Raw genomic sequence first — 22,499 nt, 5'->3', positions numbered from 1 at the left:
AGATGGGGTTTGACTCCCACTGAAGAATCAAGTACAGTTTTGAACCTGCCATTGTGTCTGAATGTGCAGATAATATCTGTGGCTTGGAGCATCTGTTGCTGGCATCAACTTGCCAGCTGTGACTGTACCTGGATAAAACATATTTGCCCTCAGGTTCACATGTTCTAGTTACATCAAAACTTGATTGTTGTAATGTGCTGCACATGCAGCTGACTTTATAGACATTTTGGACACTGCCATCATTACAGAAGTCTGCGAAAACAACATCATAGGATCAAGGAGGTTAGAACATATCACACTAGTCCTACACCAAAGCTATTGGTTGCCTTGCCTATTTTTTTTCCTGGTTCAATTGAAAGTACTGGTATTAAGCCCTACATAGCTTAGGACAAGGTCATTTTCACCCATATGAGCCTGCCCAATCCTTTAGATTGGCATAGTGGACCCTGCTCCAATTGGTGAGTAGCAGGGACAGGGCCTTCTCAGGGGTGGCGCTGCAGCTATAGAACTCCCTCCTAAGGGATATCCAACAAAATCCCTCTCCCCCTATTTTTAGGCACTTGCTGAAAACCATTTTATGCTAGAAGGCATTTAATAATAGATTCTTCTGGGGTTGTTGTTTTTTGTGTGTTTTTTTTAAAAGACCATGTTGCATGACTGTTGTATCTCAATTTGATATATTTTAGTGCATTTGTATTGCTATAGGTTAGAACTGTAAACTGCTTTTGAGAACTGGTGTTAAATGTAGGATGTAAATGACATAAAAATAAATATCCAGACTTTTTTTGTGTGTATATAAGCCCCAGTCAACAAGGTCAATGGAAAGAAATGAGGGGAAACCCCTGGAGGGGGCCAGGTGGGCTCCATCAGACTATGGGCTTGTCTATTCTGGCCTTGCATTTCATCCAACATGGTGCCCTCCAGATGTAATGGATCACCACTTCCAGCATTCCTGACAATTAGCCACACGGACCGGAGCTGATGGAGTTGAAGACCAAAACATCTGGAAGGCACCCAGTCTGGTGTAACTGGCAACAGTTCTACAAGGTTTGGGGCAGAGGCCTTTCCCAGCCTGCATCGTCTTTAACTGGATCTGCTGGAGACTGAACCCACATATGTGCTATCACAGAGCTATGAGCCCTCCATCATGATGCTATTAGTTACTTGACGCTAAACTTGTCTCCCATCAGTGTCTGGATGGGAAACTGTTTAGGAGCTGCTCTGAGCTACTCGAAGGAAGATGTAGGACAATACAAGCACAATGGGCATATCTCCTTGTGCCTCTGCTGCTTCATATTGTGCGCCACAAGCAGCCAGATGGTAACTTCCTCCCATGGCTTGTAGATCTCATTTCAGCTGCAGCCACCAATTACATGAGTAATTGTTCACCAGCGGGGGCTTGGTGTTCACAATGGGGCGCGTGATAACTGTAGGCATATCCCGTCTTCTGAGACTACAGCACTGCCGAGGTGCCAGATGGTAAGCAATATGGGCTCAAGCCAAATACTCCTCAAATTACAGGAGGCCTTCAGAGGGCTTTGGATCAAGCCTAAATGCTTGATGTTACTTGATAACATGGCAATACAGACCTCATAATAGCCTGACTTGTTGCTGCACGTTTTCCACCTTCATTGGAGCAGCCCTGCAGTTAGCTCTGGGAACAGCTCCATCAGAAATGGATTGAGTGCTAGACAGAGTTGCCCCCAACCTTCCCTTAAAACAAATTGGGAAGTGAATGTGAGGGTTCCTCCCGACTCTCAATGAAACATCTGGTGAATTTGGAAGGAAGCCTAAAGAGCTTGGATGCGTCTTATGCAAATTCTGCAGGGGGGTTCCATGCCTCCCTAAACATTTTTGCTAAATGATGTGGAGGTTCTTTCTCAGGCAAAAAACAAAGGTATCTAAAATAATTTTATTTTAGTTTTATTTATTTATTTATTTCCTTTTAGCTAGAATTTTAGCTTGGGGTGGGGATTGCATACACACTTGCTTTCAGACCTGCATCAATGTGACCTGGGTTTGTATTCCCACTCAGCCGTGGTGCTCCTTGAATGCGTTCGGGCCATTCACTCTTTCTTGGCGTTGCCCTGCTTGACGGGCTTGTTGCATTTGGTTCTGGTCTCCTTGGAGGACGGCCCCAATACTGACGTGATCTATATCAATAAAACGCCTATCCAATATTTCTGAGTGACCTTTTGCCATGGTGTTTCACCCACTTGTGTCACAGAAAGGACTGTTTTATGGAAGCGTAGTACAACACAGGCAGGGTATCTGTTCACTCTAGATTCTTTGTTTTCATTTTTTTTTAATGGTGAAGTCAGTGATGTGTCCTATGCAAAACTGCCCACTCAGCAATGAAACTCACTCGGTAACGTGGGGCCTACCACTACCTTTCAGACGAATGTTGTGAAGATAAAATGGCAGTGGCCGGGGTGGGTGGGTGTACCTAACTGGTGGTGCAGTTATATAATTCTTGTATCTGGACTTAATGGTCTTAATGGTGTGTGTGTGTGTGTGTGTGTGTGTGTGTGAGTGTGTGTGTGTGTGACTTCTTACACCCCTTGCTCTTTAAATGGCAATGTGTATTGCTTCACTTACTTCAACATGTGGTAATCCAGCCTTGCTGCCTTTGGGGACCCCCTCCTGCTCATTCTGGTCTTTGGAGGCCTAGTCCTCTGCCCCAGAGTCCAACCATAATGGCACCACTGGCTTGAGCTCTTGCAGGAAGGTTTGATATCAGTGTAATAAATATAATAATCATAATCTTCTGCAATGGTTCCTGGCGGCACTGATGTCATGGGGTGGTAAATCTGCTTTGGGTTTCATGCTAAAGGAGCTATCCAAAGTGCTGGACCTAGTTCATCACCTTGGATAAGTCCTTTACACCTGTGACTGAAACCCAGAGTGCATTCACCATCCCACTGACATTGGAGCCATCAGCTTCCACTGTTACTCTGTAACCCTACCAGGATGACCATTTTACGGATGTCACAAATTTGCCTGGACTTTTGAGTATCCCTAGACAGAATTGTAGAGAGGCTGATGTAGCATCCTGGTTAAAGCTGTGAACTAAGAGCCAGAGGGTTACTGGCTCAAATATCACCTCAGCCACCCATGCATTCACATCATGGCTTTCAGGATGCCACTGTCTTCTCAGCGTTGCCCCCCACCCCACCCGGAGGCTAAACATGGGCTCAGTACTACTTATCTACATTATAGGGTGGTTAGAAAGATTACTGGGAGAATGTATGTGAAGTGGTTAAATAATAATTTTGAGTTTCATTTTCATTGGAATTCGAAAATCTGTTCACTGAAAGTAAAAGTGGGATGAGTATAAATGCCAAACCCAGTTATTCTTTTTCAAGCCACATTGACTCTTTGAAAAACAATGATCTATCTCCAGTCTAATTTAATGCTTTTTTAAAATTGAGAGCCTGGTTCATTTGTGTACCAAATGGAAACAGTTATTGAGGTAGCTGCTCAGGAGTTAAAATTGAAAGGGACTATTGTGACAATCTAAGAGAGCATATAGTGAACTTTAATGGCAATGGTTCACTCCCTATCCAAACCATGCCAGCAGAGTTTGGGGTATGGTTTCCTAGCAGATAGTGCATCTTGTGATAACCTGGATCAGTTTGAGGAGCTGGTCTTTGTAAGAGAAAGAAGATTCGTGGATTGCGGCTAGTATTTGTTGACTGTGGGAATTTTTTTTTAAAAAAAAAATGTTTCAAATGTGTGAACAAGTCTTGTGGCACACTGCAGCTCTCATAGAGCTGCATTCAGTGTTGGTCCTACTTAGAGTAGACCCATTGAAATGAATGGGATTAAAGTTAGAATAACATTGGATATAACCTATTGGATGTAACCCTTAGTTTGACAATCTTACACATGTCTACTCAGAACTAATCTCCATTGAGTTCAGTGGGGCTTACTCCCAGGTAAATTGGTTTAGGATTGCAGCCTTATTAGGCTTGGTTTGACAGGGAGCAGTAGCCATGCCTCTTAGAACAAAGGCTAAGCCCTGTTGGTGGTGACACCATGATTATGTAACCTCCTTGAACGGGAGGTCCATCTCTCCAAAAGCTTTCCTACATGAGGCATTTATTGTTCCCTTGTGATTCGTTATGGTTGTTCATGGATTCTTTAGATGACCTTGTGATTCCCCAGTTTCAGTTCTGTTTTTTAAGAGCATTTTCCAAAAAAATTTAAGCGGGGGAATGAATGAGGTATTATTCCTGAAAGTGAAAGAACTTCCTGTGTATTTGTTTTATTCTACTGTAGCACAGTGCCACTTAGAGGTTATGTAGTGGAAAAGCAGGAAAGCTCTTTGTGTAGAGCTCAGATCTCAATTCTATGACAAAGCCAAAAGGAGATGCAGCAGATTAACAGCTTCGTATAGAAAAAAATCACAAATCTCTTTTGTCCGTTAAATATATATATTCATTTTTTTTTCTATTCAGGAGAGATTTTTGATGCTGACTTAGAGTGGGGCTTTATCAATGTGAACCTACTGGCTTAAATTTTATGGGGTTGGTCCAGATTTAATCTGGATCAACTGTGCTGGCAGCAGTAGACTCCCCTGTACCCCGCTTTCCCACGGCAGCCCCTCCAGCATTCTGAAAATGCTGCATAGAGTTTAGACAGAGTTGTTGGTGAAACTTTAATGGCAGGTATCTCTCTTACTGTACATTTATAAAACATATAAAACTCATTCTATGCTCCACTTCAGATGTATATATTTTGATTTATTAAGCAGAGATATGCATTAGCCTTGTGCTTATGTGCTCTGTCTTTGTGCTGCCCCATCTCTCTTACCTTCTCCATGTGCCATGCTTCAATAGTTCCCGGATTAATTCATTGGTCCCTGTTACATCCAAACTGGGAAACTGCAGTTTACCAGGATTAGTTTAAACCTGGATCTTAAACCACAATTTGAAGTTGGTTTAAGATCCTGGGCAGGATCTACACTGCTGCTTTATAATGGTATTGAAGTGCACTGACAACTGTTGGGGCCCATTGACACATTCCATATGCCATTTTAAAACTGCTTTCAAAGTGTTATATCCTGCTTGGTATAGACCTGGCTCTGGTGTATTACAATTCTGCTAATTTCTCATTTTGGACATTAACAGGAAACTATGGTTAATTAATCCTGAATGGCAATGACGGATGGGGATGAGTATATGTCAACTTACTAAACCATAATATGTATGTCTGAACCAGTCCTATAACATGGAAATAGGATAGATAGATAGATGACAAGACTAAACTCAAACAGGCATTAAGTAGTTTTTAAGTATGCACCCCAGGTAGTTCCCCCAAAGCCATTGGATCAATGTGTTATTAGCAGAGACAAATGTCATCTTTTTGGGCATCCAATATACCACACACATTTCCCTTCTCAGTCTTTCCAATTCATTGGTTCTTGGATAAGCACAAGCGGGCATGCACACACACACAAAAACATACACACACACACTGCAAGTCGTTTCACAAAATAGCTCAGAAAACTGCCCTTTCCACTTGGTGCCAAGATTCTTCAAAACAATCCTGATCCGCTACCTACTATTAGCAAGAATCAGAGATTAGCAAAATAGCTCTTCTGATATTTCATGCTGTCAGACAGCAAGATATCAAGCCAACAGCTCTTCCGTGTGGGTGCAACACTCTCATTGCAGCCATCGTCTGCCTCCAACTCTAAACATAGTGAAAAGCCGCTGGCCTGTTGGCCTTGTGTACAACACACGACTCCCTACTACGTTGCTGCTTTCTGAGAAGTTGATAATTGTGACTCATGTCAGCAAGACTCTGTGTGGATTATTCCTGGGAGTCGTTCCTTGGAAGAAGGCTGATATGGGCCTGAGGGATAGTAGAGCAAACTTGACTCAGTTTGGCTCTGAGGAAACATGGAAATTATGGTGTGTGTTTTAGGAATCTTGTGTTCTCTTTGTTGATGTTGCCAAACATGTTATCACTGGCTGGATCATTTAGCCTGAATCTGATTCAACACTAGAGGCAGAAATCTGAGCCTCCTGGATCTGATGATTGTTCAGTCATGGCGGTGTTGTTGTTTTGGCATGCTTTGTGGGATAATCTTTAACAGGGGGGTTGAACTATACCTGGCACACCTGGGGCCCCTATCTGGCCTGCAGGGGCTTCCCAGATGGTTGAAGTGGAGCTGGCATGTGCCTGGCTGTTGAAAGCGGAGGCGGTTTCATGGTGGCATACCTGATATGTGCAGCCTCTCCATTTATCCCAATTACACATCGGTTCATCTTCTTTGTGTAACTGACTATAGCAGTTTACTTTTAAAAAACAAAGCACATGCTTAAGATTAATTAAGGGCACAATTCTATGAATGTTTAGACCAAGAAAATAAAAGGGGCGGGGGGAAGACCTACAACTCCCAGCATAGCTGGCTGGGGAATGCTGGGAGTTCTAGGACTTTTTTTTTCTGTCGAAACATGCATAGGATTGTGCCTTAATAGAACTGCAGCTCAGAAACTTCCCTGGCGAAGGGGCCGGTGAGGGAAGACACTGAGAATGTGCCGGTTCCTGTCCTCTTCCCTGTGATTCCACTAGATGCGCATCTAAAGAGAAAAGAAATAAAAAGGAGGTTGGAGTGGCAAAGTTCGCCTCCAACGCTCCTTCTGCTCTGCCAGGCTTTTGCTGGCAGAGCGTTGGATGTTCAGAGCACTCCTCTGCTTCGTAAAGCATGAGGCGGTCCTTTTCTTTTCTTTGTATCCTGCCTTTCTGCCAAAGAAGTGGTGCTCAAGGCAGCTAGCAAAAAGATCTGGTTTGGAAATCAAAACAGTATAAAAACAAATAAATTAAAACACATTTAAAAACAACAACAAAGAATTGGACCAATTTAATCTTTGTGGACCAGGGCAGGATCTACACTACTGCTTTAAAATGGTTTATAACAGTAGTGACAACTGTTGGGGGTCCGGGACACATTACAGATACAGTTTTCAAACCGTTTTCAAAGTGTCATATCCTGCTTGGTGTAGATCTGGCCCTGGCAAACCTTTAAGCGTCAAAGGCTCTTTTCAAAGCACCTGTTTTCTTCCCCTCAGTATGGGTATTTTAATGGCAATTGAAATCTCTTCCTCAGTCCTTGCTTCCTTCGAATGTCAAGAAGGATTATATGTTTAATTTCTTCGCAAGATGTACTTATAGCGGGCATTGTGTCTGAGCGGTATGTGAACTGGAGTCATTCTTTAACCTGAGATCAGGTTCGTAGATTCAGAAAACGTGGTCTTACAGAAGGACTGTGCTGTATACAATTTTTTTTCCATGTGCAGCTTGCACTCCCCAGTGAATAATCCTTTCTAATGTAAATAAAGCTTAGAAGATCCCCATCGGCTTCTCCTGGTGCCTCCGCTTCATATTCCGGTGGGAATGTTGCGTAGAGGCGGTGGGGGAGGGGAGCGAAACCTGAGGGATTTGATTTCAGCTAAAATATTCCAAGTCATTGAAATGATCTGTTCCCATCCATCTCATTATCTGTAATTGCCCCCAAACCAATGGAGCCCTCTTCCTTTTTAACTAGGAGTCTGTGCTTTCATTTTTTCCCTCTCTCTCTCTCTCTCTGAGCAGAAGCAGGGGAGGTTCTGCATCCGCTTCCTTTGGACGTTCCCTTGTGGATTTTGTTTCACACAAGGCAAAATTTGCTTCAGCGCAAATACAAACAAGAGCCTTCCTGAGAGGGACTCCAACCGCCCAAATTACACTGGAAGTCAAACGACGTTTAAAAAATGTAACGCCCACATTGCATGGGATGCTGGGTGTGTCCCCTTGGAGTTTCTTGTCTCTTTTGCAACATTTTAATCAACAAATATTCGGGATCTTCGTCATTAGAACTGCACACTGAAAGTGTTCTGAACGAGGTCTGTGCAGGAAAGTCAGGACCCATTTGAGGAACTGAAAGTTTTACTGGGCAGGGAGGGGAGATCAAGAGAAGCTTACTGGTCTATTATTTATTATTTTATTTATTTAATTTAAAACATTTGTATCCCGCCCTGTATCACTAGGATCTCAGGGTGGCGTACAGTTAAAATCATACAATATAACACACTAAATACACACAACTAAAAACAAATGTCTCTGTCTCATGCTGCTAATACCTTTTTGATTGATTGCTTTATCACTGTGCCAATATTTTGAAGAAATAATAATAATAATAATAATAATAATAATAATAATAATAATAATAATAATTAGTAGTAGTAGTAGTAGTTTACAATCCTAGACAATCCTATGGTCCCTGGGAGGGTGTCCAGGGTGGATGGGTAGGATCACTTAGATCTCCCCCTTCAAGGGGGATGTAAGAACTTGGAAAACACCTCCCAGCTTTGGTGGAAATGTCTGCAGCCCTTATCTTGCCAATGTCAAAGATATTAGGAAAGATAAAAAGGCGGTTGAATGGGGGCATGATGGTCAGATCAGGGGGAGCTTTGGATGCACAGGATCCAAAGTCATCCCAGCTCCCAACATTGGAAAAAAATTATGCCAGCTCTGGAGCTGGCAGACAAAGTCCAAAAGAAACAAAACAGGAAGTGAAAAAACAAATTCCCCTCCCTTCCACTGTACTAGCATGAGCCCAGCAGGGCTTTGGATGTGATGGGTCATCTGCCTTTGGAATTGCTGACTGCACTTCATTGGATGATCTGCTAGTGTTTTGTCCAAGTGCTTTACACATTTTCTTTTTCTCAGTGAGTCATTGTATGCTACTCCAAGAATTTCCAGGATGGGGGGTGGTGGCATTACCAGACTCTTTAGACTCAGAGCCCCGTCCCCATGCAGACTTCACAACCCCCATGCTGGGGAGCCAGAGGCTGCAGAATCAGGCAATAGCCCTTTAATAGACAGGCAGCTCCTCAGAGGGCATGAAATTAAAAGCATGCCTTGATAATCTGGCCTTGATAAAGTCCCAAAAAGCCTCTGCATGTTGCTGAGACAGCAGTTCTTCTTGAGTGAGTTCTAGCCAGCACAGAGCTGTCTGGTGCCCTGACAAAGCCTGGTGATCCTGCATAGCCTGGCTTGACTCCATTCCATCAGATATGCCCTGCCCTTCTAGTAAGTGGCACTGCTTCAGATTGGCTCCTGGGAACTTTCAGATGAGCTAAACAAGACAAGTTTGGCAGTAAAGAGTATTTAATTCTGCTTCCCTTGATTAAAGCATCAGCATGAATACAATCTGGAATAGGTTCCTTCCCAGCGTTATTCCTGGTAAGGCAAAAACTAGGAGTGGGGAAAAAACAGAGCTGAGATAGTGGGGTCCTGGGATAAAATGCACTGAGTGGGCTCATCTCCTTGCCATTGTCGCTACTGTCTAATCACTTGGCCTGTCCCTCTGGGCTCACTCCACACCAGAAGGAGCAGGCGAGGTGAGTGGAGGCTGTTGGTCCTTCTCCTTGCTCTTGACAAATGCCCACACACTTGGAAGGGGCAGGTGAACAGGCAGCAACAGCAAGAAGGGAGAGAAGAAACAGGGAGATCTGGGGTTCAGCAGTAGGCCGGCTAAAGGGTCTTAGCAGATGCCCAACAATACCAATCCTTGACCTGCTTTAGCACAGGTACTGCCTTTAACTACAGGACTTGTTAGTCCTGTGCGAATTTCCCTACACTGGGAATCCAAAGCATTATTCACGCTGGATTAAATCAGTGTCAAAGAAAGACAATTAACACCACACAGTACTTTGTCACAATTGCCATAAAAGCCAGCACAGACTGCAATTGAGTTGACTGTTAATCAAATTCTTGAATGAACCCTTCCCTAAAATGCTTTGTGTGCCTTTCAGGAACATTATTGGGGCTGCTTTTAAAATACATTGCAGTTCACACTCAGGGCCGGTGCCAGACTATTTTGCGCCCTAGGCAGGTGCGCCGTACTGAAGCCTCCGCCCCGCCCCTCACGCCTGCTCCTGGCTTCGAAACCAGGACGCTGGGGTTGGGGGGCGGGGCGGAGGCTTTGAAGTGGCACGCCTGGAAGTGGCTTCCAGACGCGCCATTCTGAAGCCGCTGCCCCCCAACCCCAGCGTCCTGGCTATGAAGCCAGGAGCGGCTTCTGGCCGGGCACTGGCTTCGAAGCCAGGACGCTGGGGTTGGGGGGTGGCCGGGGTGGTGGCTTTGGAACAGTGCGCCAGGAAGCCGCTCTAGGAGAGCAGCTTCCTGGTGTGCCATTTGGCGCCCTCCTTTGCTTTGTCCAAACTTTTTCAGGTTGGGGGACACATTGTGTGTTGGGTGATCTGTCGGGCGATTGCCCACCTCTGGCATGCAGCTCTTGAAGGAAAACCACAAGGAATGCGACCCTAGGCCTGAAAAGTTTTCTCAACATCTGGCTCTTCCCAGGCTCTTGTGGACTTCCCTTCCCCTCTCCATTGCAGCTGTGAGGGGAAGATAGGAAGCTTCTGTTTCTTAACTATGGTTTATTTGAAACAAACTAGGTTCACAATCCATAGTTTGAAGTTGGTTGGTCAAAAACAAACCATAGTTAAGTTTTATTACAGTTAGTCGGGTATAGTCAACACAATAAGGTTTTCTGCCTTATTCACCATGGTTAAAGCTGTGGTTTAAGGTGTCTTCTGAACAGGGCCAGTGTGGTGCAGTGGCTAGAGTGTTGGACTGGAAGTCAGGAGATTTGGGTTCTAGTCCCCACTTGGCCATAGAAGCTCACTGGGTGACTTTGGTCCCGTCACAAAGAAAGTGGGATATAAATGTAATATATAATGAATGAATGAATGAATCAATCAATCAATCAATAAAGCTTTCAAATGTTTCCTCATGGCTGAGGGGAGAGTATAAGCATGCAAGCCGCTGTCATGATGTCTGAATACAGTCACTGATGCTTTGGGTAGGAAGAATACAGCTGTTATAGGAACACAAATGCACCAATTCTTATCTGTGAAATCCTAGAGGGAATGGTATTAATATAATCTGTATTTCTCCGTGAATATCGTTAACAGGTGATTCCTTCATTTAGACAGCGCTATGCTAATATAGTATGTCTGACCTGCTTTTTTTAAGCTTCTATTTACTGCTCATGCTGAATATCCAATGGTTTATCCTTGAAGCATGTGGCAGTATCTCTTGCTTTGCTTTGCTTTTCTTTTTTCCAGATTGGTGACACATTGTTTAACCTTATTATTTTTACAATACTCATTTTTACACACTGAGACACTTTGGCAAATCCTTTCTGCATGAATCTTCCAGTGCGCCTAATTAAGGCAAGAATGGAGATTACAACCGAACAATAGATGTCCAAAAGGATATTACACAAAAATAACCCTACTCTGGCAAGCACTCTAAAATGTTTATCCTTGGTACAAACTGAGACTCTCCCTTCTTGAGTCTCTCTTTCTTCTTGTTAGGGTTTGTTGTTGTTGTTTAATATGGACAATGATAAGAAAGCTGGTTTTGCGGTTGTTCATATTACCGTTCTAGTCCAAATCATTAACTTCTCCATTGGGCTGGTTATTCCAGGGTGTGGATTTCAAATTTGACTGTCAGGGTTACTTGTGGAGACAACTCATCATGTGTTGAGTGGTGTTAGCTATTTCACCTGGTTGTAAGAAACCTTCATGTTTCTTTATCCCACATAACCTTTTACCGGCCTGCTGCTCCCTCTGTCCTCACAGTAACAGAAGTAATATCCCTCACCTTCTTCCAAACGTCTTTCAATAATCTCAAGAAATAATCTATGCTGAGATTTTTGATGACATTAAATTTAAATACATTTCAACTAATAATCAACTGAGTCACTGATTAAAATACATATGGTTGTCCTTTGGTTTCTTTCTTTCCAAGAAATAGAGTAAAGCAGGAGTGCCACTTAAAGAGCATAGACCATCGACGCGAGTAACTACAAGTTGCATTGAACACGCATGACATCACTGCAAGTGATGAATTCAAGGGAACGTGCCATGACACATCATGCTAATCACATAGCGTGTAGCTGAGGCTTATCTTTTGTTTTGTTCTAGAGTAAGCATGTGCTACTCTGATTTGGATTAGGATATCTGTGTGCAGGTAGGGGAGGAGCATGGTACGCAATTAATGTAACGTGTATTTTGGCTCTATTTGTCCATCTAACCCAGTATTGTGTGGTCTGACAGATAGTGGATCTCCAATGTCTCAGGCAAAGGTACTTTAAATCAACTATCTGAGCCTTTTACCTGGAGATGCCATGCAAAGGAGATGCTTTGCTAGGCTAGATCTACACTACTATTTTATAGTGGTATTGAAATGCACTGATAACTGTTGGGGCACATGACAACTTCCCTATACTGTTCTCATGGTGTTATTCCCTGCTTCTTATTCCACATTATCCAAAAACTTGCAACAAATGTCATTGTGTGTCATACGAGGTATAAATGCACATGTGGGATGTAGTGTTTCCATGATGGCATCGTAATGATTTGACACAAGATCTGGCCCTAGCGATCTATGCTCCCTCCCAAAATAGTAGGAAGTCGTGTGTGGAACTGCTTCATGCAGAGTTAATCCTTTGGTCCTTCTAGACCAGTATTTATCTACACTGAGAAGAGTACCCTATTTCATGATCAATAGCCATTTATTTAAAATTATTGGGATAAGAGTTATGCATGTTTCTTCTGAATTATTATAATATTAAGAAATGAAATAACAGAAAACTGATGTGGGAAGTCCCTTATAGTTTTGGTGTTTCCATGTGGAAGACTGCTAGCATTACCAATGAGAAAGTATTGTCTTTCTTAACAGTTTTTCTGTGGTAAGAGAAAAGACAGAAGCAGCACTGTGAAAACGTAAGGGGGATGGTATGAGTTGAAGATGGCACTGCTTGGACACACACACAAACACACACACATACACACACACTTATAAAATTCTGTGAATGAGGCTGGGTGATTTTGCCATAAAAGCTTCATCTGGAAACCCTTTTGGAGACTAACATAAAGCAGCATAAAACATTTGTCGTCGTCATCATCATCATCATCATCATCATCATCATCATCATCATCATCATCCCTTAAACGTAGTAGATGCTCTTCTTATCAGACTTGCCTGCAATTTTTTTTCCACAAGTGCTGCTGGAAATTATTGAATCTTGCTCCCATCCCCTCTTCTCTGATGAAATCTAAAATACTGCCCCAGGACTAGAGCAAACAGGTCGCAGACAAGTCCACCCACAGTCTATGAATAAATACCCCCAGTCCAACTGCAGTTGTTTTAAAACCCCTCAATAAGTTAGTGGTGCGTTGTTGAACTGAGGACCAGAGAACACCTTTTTCATTTGGTTTATTTTTCACACCATCATAATGGGAGCTGTGCTGCTGTTGTTTCAATGGGGAAAGTTCAGGGATGCCAGATACCTGTAGGATCAAGAACGAAAGATGTGGGAGGGACAGGAGGAGCACACAAAAGGAAACGTAGCTATTCAGTCCTTGACACCTTTTTAGTCCGTATGATAATTACTCAGGAATAACTGCATAAGGATAACTATGCAAATGCGAAATAAATTATTCATGAGGCAACAGGCATTTATTATCGTAATTTAAGTGTCATTAGCCTGTGTTCACATAACTAACACTTGCAGTTAATGAATATATTAAGCCGTCTCCGAAAGGCTAATTCAGTGAATAATCCCCAACTCTGATGCTATAGGGTTTTTCGTTTTTTGTTTAAAAAAAGATGTTCCGAATTCAGTGGTGTTGATTTCTGCACTGATCATTTGTGCTTTCTATAATGATGATGATGATGATGATGATGTGCATGTGTATAGCCATCTGGATGGTGCTGTTTGTTGGCATGCCAAAAAAAAAAAAAAAAAAAGGATGGAAGAATACAAACTGGCAAACCTTGCCAAGGTATCATTTCATCTGACCTCTTGCTAAGGGCATATTAGATAAGAGCAAGGAGGAAAGGTGCCTAGAATAACTTTAATGTGTGCCATGGACCATTTCTCTAGGCCGCACTTTCAGAGCAGGTTCGTTTGCTTCTTTTTTGCATGGACACCGACTTGGAGGTGCCGTCCATGTGGATGTTTAGAAAACCAATTAGGGCATGTCTAGATGGGGTGATATCCCGGGATCATCCTTGTGCGTCCACATGATGCACAGGGGATCCCGGGAGCAGGGAGGAATCATCCCTCCCTTTCCCCAGGATATTGCCCTACCCTTTAATCCCAACTTTTCCCGTGGTCTCAGAATGATCCCGAGGCCACGGGACGTGTGGCCTGCTGTCCCGGTTTCATCCCAGCTCCTCGTGAGTAACCATGAGGAGCCGGGAACTGGGCATGGGGCAGGGCACAGAACTCCTCAGGAGCTTGGTGCCCATCAGGGGTGGGGTAGAGGAAGTGGGAGTTTTTTTGTTTTTGTTTTTAGCTCACTTTTACGATGGAGCATTCCTGTGCTCTTTTTCGATTAAAAAACAAAAAACAAAGTAGCGGGCATGTCATCCTCTTCCTCCCAGGATGTCACGCTCCGCGTGTAGACACCCTGGGATGATCCCAGAAGCAGGTAAGTCCGGGATCATCCCACCTCCCTCCCTCTACACTGTATGGTGTAGACATGCCCCTAGATTTTGATTGGTAGTGTATGGTGGGAATGGGGACTTGTAGAATATCACCTCTCCCAGTTGTGTGGGTGCTGCACTCCCCCAAAGGGTCTGTTGTAGAGTCGCTCCTAACCTCCAGCTCCAATCCAAATGCATTTGCTATTTGGTTGCCTCTTCCCACCCAATTTGGAGTGATTGTTTTTCCTTTTCGGAGCTGTTCACACTTGCTTTGGATTCTCCCATCCTGAATACTTTGGTGCCATCAGTAAACTTTGGCAGCACTACAGGAATGATAACCTTAGAACTTGACAGTAATATGAGAAATGGAAATACAGTTTGCTTTGTCTTTGTTTAATAGTGTTGATTTTTTTGTTGGTATGGGCACACTTAAATCAAAAGTGAAGTTGTGGGTTTTTTTTTAAAGTCCCTCTTAGCCTGCATCTGGGGTCTGAGATTTCACCAAATACTGTTCATGCATTTTACGCTCAGGTCAGCATTCTTAGAAAAATGATGACTCAGTTGTTCAGGATTTGGGTGGGGAGAACTGAGGCTGGGTTATAAGCCCCTTCTCATGTGAATTGCATGAAGGGGTACTCATGCAGTTATTGGGGAGCAGCTCTGATGGCCTCCCCTCTTGATGTCCATGCATTGTTATGGTTCCAAAACTGGGGCAAAAAACCAAAAACAGGAGGAAAGCACCCAATTCAGATCCAAAGGAGAGAGAAACAGGTCCTCAGGATGCGAAAAGATTTATTGTACAAAGCCTGGCACATTTTGGCCTGTGTCCTTTTAAAGGCCTTTTTCAAGGGGTGGTTAGAAGATGTCTGCAGATTTTCTTCTAGCAATTACAATCGGAGGCAGTTTATTGCTAGAAGAAAATCTGCAGACCTCTTCTAACAACCCCTTGAAAAAGGCCTTTGAAAGGACACAGGCTGAAACGTGTCGGGCTTTGTGCAATAAACCTTTTTTGCATCCTGAGGACCTGTTTCTTTCTTCTTTGGATCATGCATTGTTATGGATGTCTGCAGTGAAGAAGCATGTGTGAGAGTTTTTGAATGCACATACCCTAATCTCAGCAATTCCTTGATTGTGCAGGACCTCCGAAGTATATGTAGGGGTTCTCTACCTAGGAGTATAGAGCTGGCTCTAGATTGAGGGGAGGGGGCTGGGTAAAGTGCCATCCAGCTGGCTTCCCCCTTCATTGGTGGGCAACACTGACAAGAACTCCATGCATCCATCACAGGACTTAGATTGCTTTGGTTGGGGATGATTGAATTGTTTACTCATTTGGCAGAAGCATGTTCCTGTGACTCTTGTTCTCTTGTTGCTGACTCAGAAATGTAATTGAGGCAGGGATATATTTTGCTTATGCACTCTCCTTTCAGCATCGGGGGTAGGGAGGAGGGAAAGAAAGGGGAATTTAAATTTAAGCAAAGTAATCCCAAGTTATTTTTTTCCCTGATGACATTTGGTGAAATCAAAATAGCAGACACCAAATGTATTCTGGAATTGGAAATGAAGGCTTTCTGTCCTCAGGGAGGGTAGCTGATACTTTCTTTAGTGGAAGACACCAGTCCCGGGAGATGTTTAAGCAATCACACACCTCAGGGCTTGGGTGGAACGCAGTGCAGAAGGACAGAGCTTCAGCTTTTGAGGCAGCCTCTTTTTCTGAAGTGCGTAAAACATTTATAAATCATGACACACTTAAAGCAAATGAGAACACACGAGCATTAGCACAAATGCACGGAGATGAGAGAGGCAGATGTAACGTGACAAAGGCAGAAGGTTTATTGTATGTACAAAGACAGGAAAGTTAAGTCCACACACACACACACGCACACAATGTAGTCGAAGAATACACATGTACAAAGAAGGGGATAAAGATGAATCTTGAAGGTAGAGGATGCTCTTGATGGCAAGATGGCAGAGGAAAGAGACATTCTTCATGATCGCAGTGAGACAATGGCATTAGCGGCATGTATACAATGAAACAACATTTCTGCTTTTCAGTACACATCAGTGATCTTGTAAGATGCTTTGTGCATGTACAATTGCACTTCAATGTTGGGTTCCTAGTTCTGAATAGATATTTTGAAGGGAAGGAAACACTATGCCCTCTGTGTCTATGCTACACAGTTGTTGTGTTTGATCTATTTTTCATTGCATGAAATAGAAGCATCGAATGCAAGAAAATACCCTTGAGAGCTATACGGTTCTCTTCTAGGTTCCATGGTTCCTTGTACCAACTTAAAATGTATCTTCTCTTTGTAGATTCCTTAGTGCTGCTGCTTAGCTCTCATCTGAGTGTTTTCCTTCAGGTCCAAACATAATCTTATCTATGGCAATCAGATCTGACCTTTTGTGTAAAGTATTAACAATAGTTTTTTGGGTTTTTTTACACAGTAAGAGAACAATCCTCTATGGTGACCTGGTATTGTCCTCATATCATCAGTGGGGGCTGAGAGAATGTGTGTTTTACTGGATTGTGCATTTGAAAGAATCCATCATAAATACCCTGGGGTAGTGGTGTGTTTGTCCTTTGATACTAAAGCCGCCTTATAGTTTTGGGCAAAGGAAAGATGGGTAAGACTTAATTAAATTGTTAATTAACTAACAATTAAATTAATTAACCGCCCAGAGAGCTTTGGCTATTGGGCAGCATAAAAATGTAATAAATAAATAAATAAATAAATAAATAAATAAATAAATAAAATAATTGGCATAAAGACAAAGCTGGGGTGATTTTTGCTCCAGTACTAGCAAAAGACTACACCACTGCTTCCTCAGTGGGCTGCAATCCTAAAAGTACTTACTAGGGAGTAGGCCCCATTGAACACAGTGGGACATACCACGGCCAGCCCAAGACATCTTGCTTCCCATGGTGAAGGACAAGATGGTGACCACTTCTGGTCCATGTGCAGAACCTGAATGGACTGGCAGCTGACTCTTATGTCAACACTGGCAAAGGGACAGCATCGTCTGCTACACCTGAGTGCAGCGGGCTAGGTGGTGCAGGACCAGCTCTGTGGCATACACAGTTCTGTCCTCCAAGTGATTGGAATGGCCGGGGAACTCAAGAATCACAGCTTGGGGGGATGCCACCACTGCCCCCAGCACCTGCCACTTGAGGCGGTTGCCTCAGTCGCCTAATTGTAGGGCCAACCCTGGGACTTACATTTTGAGCAGTGGTGGAGTTCAGTAATTTTAGACTCTGGACATAATGGTCTTATAGAGTTCAGTAATTTCTTTAGCCTTAATGGTCAAGTTGGTTAAGCTAGCCCAGCTGCGTTTGGGAGCCTTTGTGCTCATTCTGCGAAATGGAACACTGGACCTCTGTCTCAGAGTCTTACCCTGACAGCACCACTGCATCTGAGAGGAGAGGAGGAGGACCATGTAGGCCTCTTTGGGTTCCTTGCAAGAGGAAAAAAAGGAGGGATATAAATGTAATAAACAACTAAATAAACATTCATAGGGCATCACTTTCAGAAACATGTCGGAATTAAAATGGCAGATACATTTCATTCTCACAGCTCAAGAGGGTTACTTTGGGAGTATTTCAGAAATGAGAATGGCTTGCCCTCACAGGATCTCACCCTCTGGTTTTGGATAGAACACTTTTCCTGCTTTTTGCTAGTGCAGAAGCGAAATGAGCATATGGGATAGCTCCAGTTTTGCCTTTATTCTAACTATTATGAAGGATCTAGTCAGAACCCCCATGTCGATTGCCCACTCCACAGCACTGAAAAGGCTAGATCAGTGAGTCCTGCAGTGATGCAGTGGGCTGGCCCTGATATTAGGCAGAATGAGGCAGCTGCCTCAGGCGGCAGATGGTGGGGGCCGATGAGGGGTGGCAAGGTGTTGACGGGCAAAGCTGTGTTCCTTATGCAGGCCTACTGCTCTCAGGTGTGGTCAGTGGGGTAGTGGTAAATTATGAAGTGCAGTTTTTCATCATGACAGTCCCCATACCCACACCCCCAAGGAGAGCCCCAAAATTCAGACAGCTCTTTTGATCCATATCAAGTAAGCCAGTTCTAGCACTTTTCATCTCCTTCAGGACCATGTCTTTACAAAGCTCAAGGGTCAACTGCCCATTCAAGACCAAGTCTCCCCAAATACTTTGCATTGGAACAGGGAACAAGAAGTTGTTACTGCTAAAAATCATTTCCAGCAGCTACTTTGAGGATTACAGCTAAGTTCACAGGGAACAGGGAAGTCTGAGGGGGTGGCAGACGATGTCAGCATCCCTACCGATAAAAAATGTTGGTGCAACATCCCTGTGAGCTCTCTCTCCACTACACCACTGCAGCAGAGGATGCTGTCCTGTTGTCAGTAAAATTGAACTGCCAATCCTGTTGGCTATGTGGAATGGGGTGGGTGGGTGCCATCCTGTCCTTCGTCTCAGGCAGAAAGCATTGGGGGTGGCCTCCTCAGTGGGTGGATGCTCTGAGCTCCCACTGAGCCTCTAATTGTTTTATTGATTTAAAACTGCCACCCCAGTCAATGCAGTTTGGGAGCTACGGAGCTCCACTGAAATATTTTAATTGGTGTCAGAAAAATAGCGAAGTTACGATCTGTATGTCGTAACAGGATCTTTCTTCTCAACCATGTCACTCTTGAAAATGCTCAGACAGTGGTTGGGAGCATGGCCAGTGTAGGGCAGGGCAGGGCAAGGCTCCTGGCAGGTCAGTCCCTGTGTGCACCTGATGATAGAGTTGAGGAACACATATATACAAAAGAGTGGTGTGTGTGTGTGTGTGTGTGTATGTGTGTGTGTGTGTGTGTGTGTGTAAAACCAGCATTTAAGAAGCCGAGAGGCTGTTCTGTGAAGGCAAGATATCAGGAGAGAAAGTCCATATTCTTTTAAAGGTGTAGGTGTCCTGGCTGTCCTTACATGTCATCATCTTAATAGAAGGGATGGCATAAAAATCAAACTAGGGAGCAAACCCAGAGCAGTAGAAATGGATGAGAACTGAGACCTTGAACATCTGCTTTGGGGATGTTTTGCTTTCTCCTCTCACTTGGGAAGCTCAACTGCGTCAAGAAACATGCATCTAATTCGTAGCCTGTCTGCACTTGACATCAGGATAATGTACAATGGACATTAGCAGTGTGCACCAAATAAAGTACAATGTTGTATTTTACATAGGTTGAAAATGTTTGGGAAATGGGTTCAAGGTGTAATTGTGTTTGTTGTTGCTGTTGTGATTCCTAACTTAGCTTTACTTTCTTTGGCCGAGACATTTTCTGTTGTGCTTTGAAGAGCTTAAAACGACGACGCCCTCACCACCTCCGGCTAGTAATCGTCCTGTACACCCCACTCCACTGCTGGGTCATCATCCATGCGCAGAATGAGGTAGGAGAGAAGCTGAAAGAGGTTCTGCCACAACAAGAGAGAGACAAAGAAGGAGAGGTCGCTTACGTCTATCTCGCAGCGGTCGCCGGCGAAGTTGACGTCGCAGATGCAGTGGAATTTGTTGAAATAGTTCTGGCAGACGCCTCCGTTGAGGCACGGATCCGAGTTGCATTCGTTGATATCCACCTCGCATCTGCAAGGTGGAAAAGATAGGTGAGTCCTCGGACCGATCCCTCCAATGTAAGTGGGAAAGGTGGGGAGACCACAGGGCTCTCCGCTCTAAATGGCTCTCTGGCATGCTTTACAACAGGGGTGGGCGACGTTTTTTTACTGTTGAGAGACACCTTCTGTCAAGGGCAATCTTTCATGGCTGGTCATTGACAACGGGCAGGGCCAAAGCCAGTGGTGGGTGGGCCACCCCTTTTCTCTGTCCACCACCTCTTGTTTTCTTTCTTTCCCTCTTCCTTCCTGCCCACCCAGCAGGCTGCCAGTGACAATATAAGCCTGCAGAGGGCTTTTGAAACAAGGCTGAGGGCTAAAGGTTGCCCAGCCCTGGTTTAGAACTCTGATCTTCAAGAAGGGGATGGGGGCAAAGCAGGGTTACACCATTGCTGTTGTTGTTGTTCTTATTTTTATTCTTATTATTTCCCTTCATTTTCTGAATACTGAGCTTCAAGGCAGCCTTTTTTAATTATCCTTTTTTAAAGAGAAAATTGGAGTGGGAGGAGAGAGATTGGCAAAAGATGCTATATAGGGTGCTATGTATAGGAGCCACTCGCGAGTGGGTAAATATATGGATATTCAGTCTGCTTTTCTTGAAACTCATGCATAATCTCCCCCCCCCCCCACACACTTTTAAAGAATGTTATGCTTGATGGAATGTTGATATTTCTATGCATGTATTTCTCTGTTCTTTTTTCTTTTCACAATTTGTTTTCTGTTGTTTTTTAAATTTACAATAAAAGGAAACAAGATTGTTGTTATACCAACAACAATCCTGTTTCCTTTGATTGTAAATTTAAAAAAAACACCCAGAAAACAAATTGTGAAAAGAAAAAAGAACAGAGAAATACATTCATAGAAATATCATCATCATCATCATCATCATCATAACAACAACAACACTTGTCACAATGGACTAGAGATGGGAGTACTGTTGCCAGTTTCATCTCATACAACCCCTGACAAAGGCATCTGAGTTTACATGCCAAAGGCTCTCACCGCTGTCCTGTGAAGCCCGGGAGACACATGCATTCTAAGTGCCCTTGGAACTCTGTACAGTTGCCATAGTTGTAACAGGTCAGATTTCGGTTCCCGTTCCCGCACACCGTCGAAGGTAATCGTATGCGTCTAAAATGAAACAACAGTGGTCTGTAATGTTACTTTTCCTGATTATTTTTCAAGGCTCATCTAATTTTCACTTTTTAAAACCCGGATCTAAAGCCCACCCCCAACAGTTTATATCATATCTGGGCTTCTTTCGGACACATATGGGAATTGCTTTGATAAAACCATCATCCTCAACATATTAACTTGAATGCATGGACCAGCACAAATGTTATATATTGGCAGTATTTCCAAATGTTCTGGTACCACATGTACAAACAAGAGCCACCTTGGAGATCCTAATAATAAGATGAGCATTTCCTCTGGGTACTTTCCACTTACCAGGATGATGGTGGTAACTGCATCATCCGGTCATGTGTGTGGCTTTACTGCCCCTCAGAAGTAGCACCGATGTCACAAAGGTAACATTCACTGACTCTTTCAGTGTTTACCTCCATGTAAATGAGGCCAGGATTGTAAAATAAAGCACCAGTTTATAGAGTGCTAAAAGATTGCACTATATAAAGACAGACTATGCTAATGAATGAGTGTTTCATTTCTAATAGTGTCTAAACACTCACCCACAGAGAGAGGGGGGGGGAAGGGGGGAAGCCTAGTTCTGTATATTTAATATTTACTACATAGGACCTCAGAATCTAAAATATTCATAACTCCAAAGGACACAGCATCCTAAATGGATTGGTTCCTTATTATCTTGGGGAATGTCATCTCCTGTATGAGCTGACCCCCGCACCCACCCACCCACATTTGCACACCCTTAAGTTATCCTAGAGAGGACCTGCTCTATGAGTCTTCATCTCATAGAGAGGCTGGAAGCAGCCCTGATACTCCGAAACCCTCCTCTAAGAGAGGTTCTTTCAGCCTCTTCAGTATTATTTCAGAAATGGCTGACGACTATTTTTCCTCAAGGGGCCTTAGTCTCTTGGTTTTCCTGGTTTCTTCTGCTGTATTCTTTTTTTGTTTGTTTTTGTTTTGCTCCTGTTCAGGACGATCTTTTCTTTACTTTTTATTCTTTTATTGGAGTTGTTTTTATTGAAATGATGTATATATTTACACACACACACACACACACACACACACACACACACACACCTTTTCCCAGTTCCTTGCAGGTCTGAATCCTCACTTTCCTCTGTGATTTCTTTCATATCCTCCAAAGACTCATCCTCCAATTCCTCATTTCTCTCAAGGTTCCTCTGTCCCTTTTGTGATCTTCTCACACAGAGAACACAATGCCGAGATGCTCTGGTGTGAAACCCCA

General features: G+C 43.5%; 1 protein-coding gene across 1 annotated transcript in view; it reads right to left on the bottom strand.

Annotated features, from left to right (window-relative positions):
* CRB1 (crumbs cell polarity complex component 1) overlaps positions 1-22,499 on the bottom strand; it is a 144,554-nt gene that overhangs the window by 5,716 nt on the left and 116,339 nt on the right. Inside the window, 2 exon segments of the mRNA XM_063117332.1 lie at positions 19,958-20,084; positions 21,113-21,241. Of these exon segments, the coding sequence (XP_062973402.1) occupies positions 19,958-20,084; positions 21,113-21,241 (256 nt within the window).

The sequence above is a fragment of the Elgaria multicarinata genome, chromosome 1, assembly GCF_023053635.1.
Source record: "Elgaria multicarinata webbii isolate HBS135686 ecotype San Diego chromosome 1, rElgMul1.1.pri, whole genome shotgun sequence".
Classification (NCBI taxonomy): Eukaryota; Metazoa; Chordata; class Lepidosauria; order Squamata; family Anguidae; genus Elgaria; species Elgaria multicarinata.
This window is presented reverse-complemented; position numbering and strand designations above follow the sequence as displayed.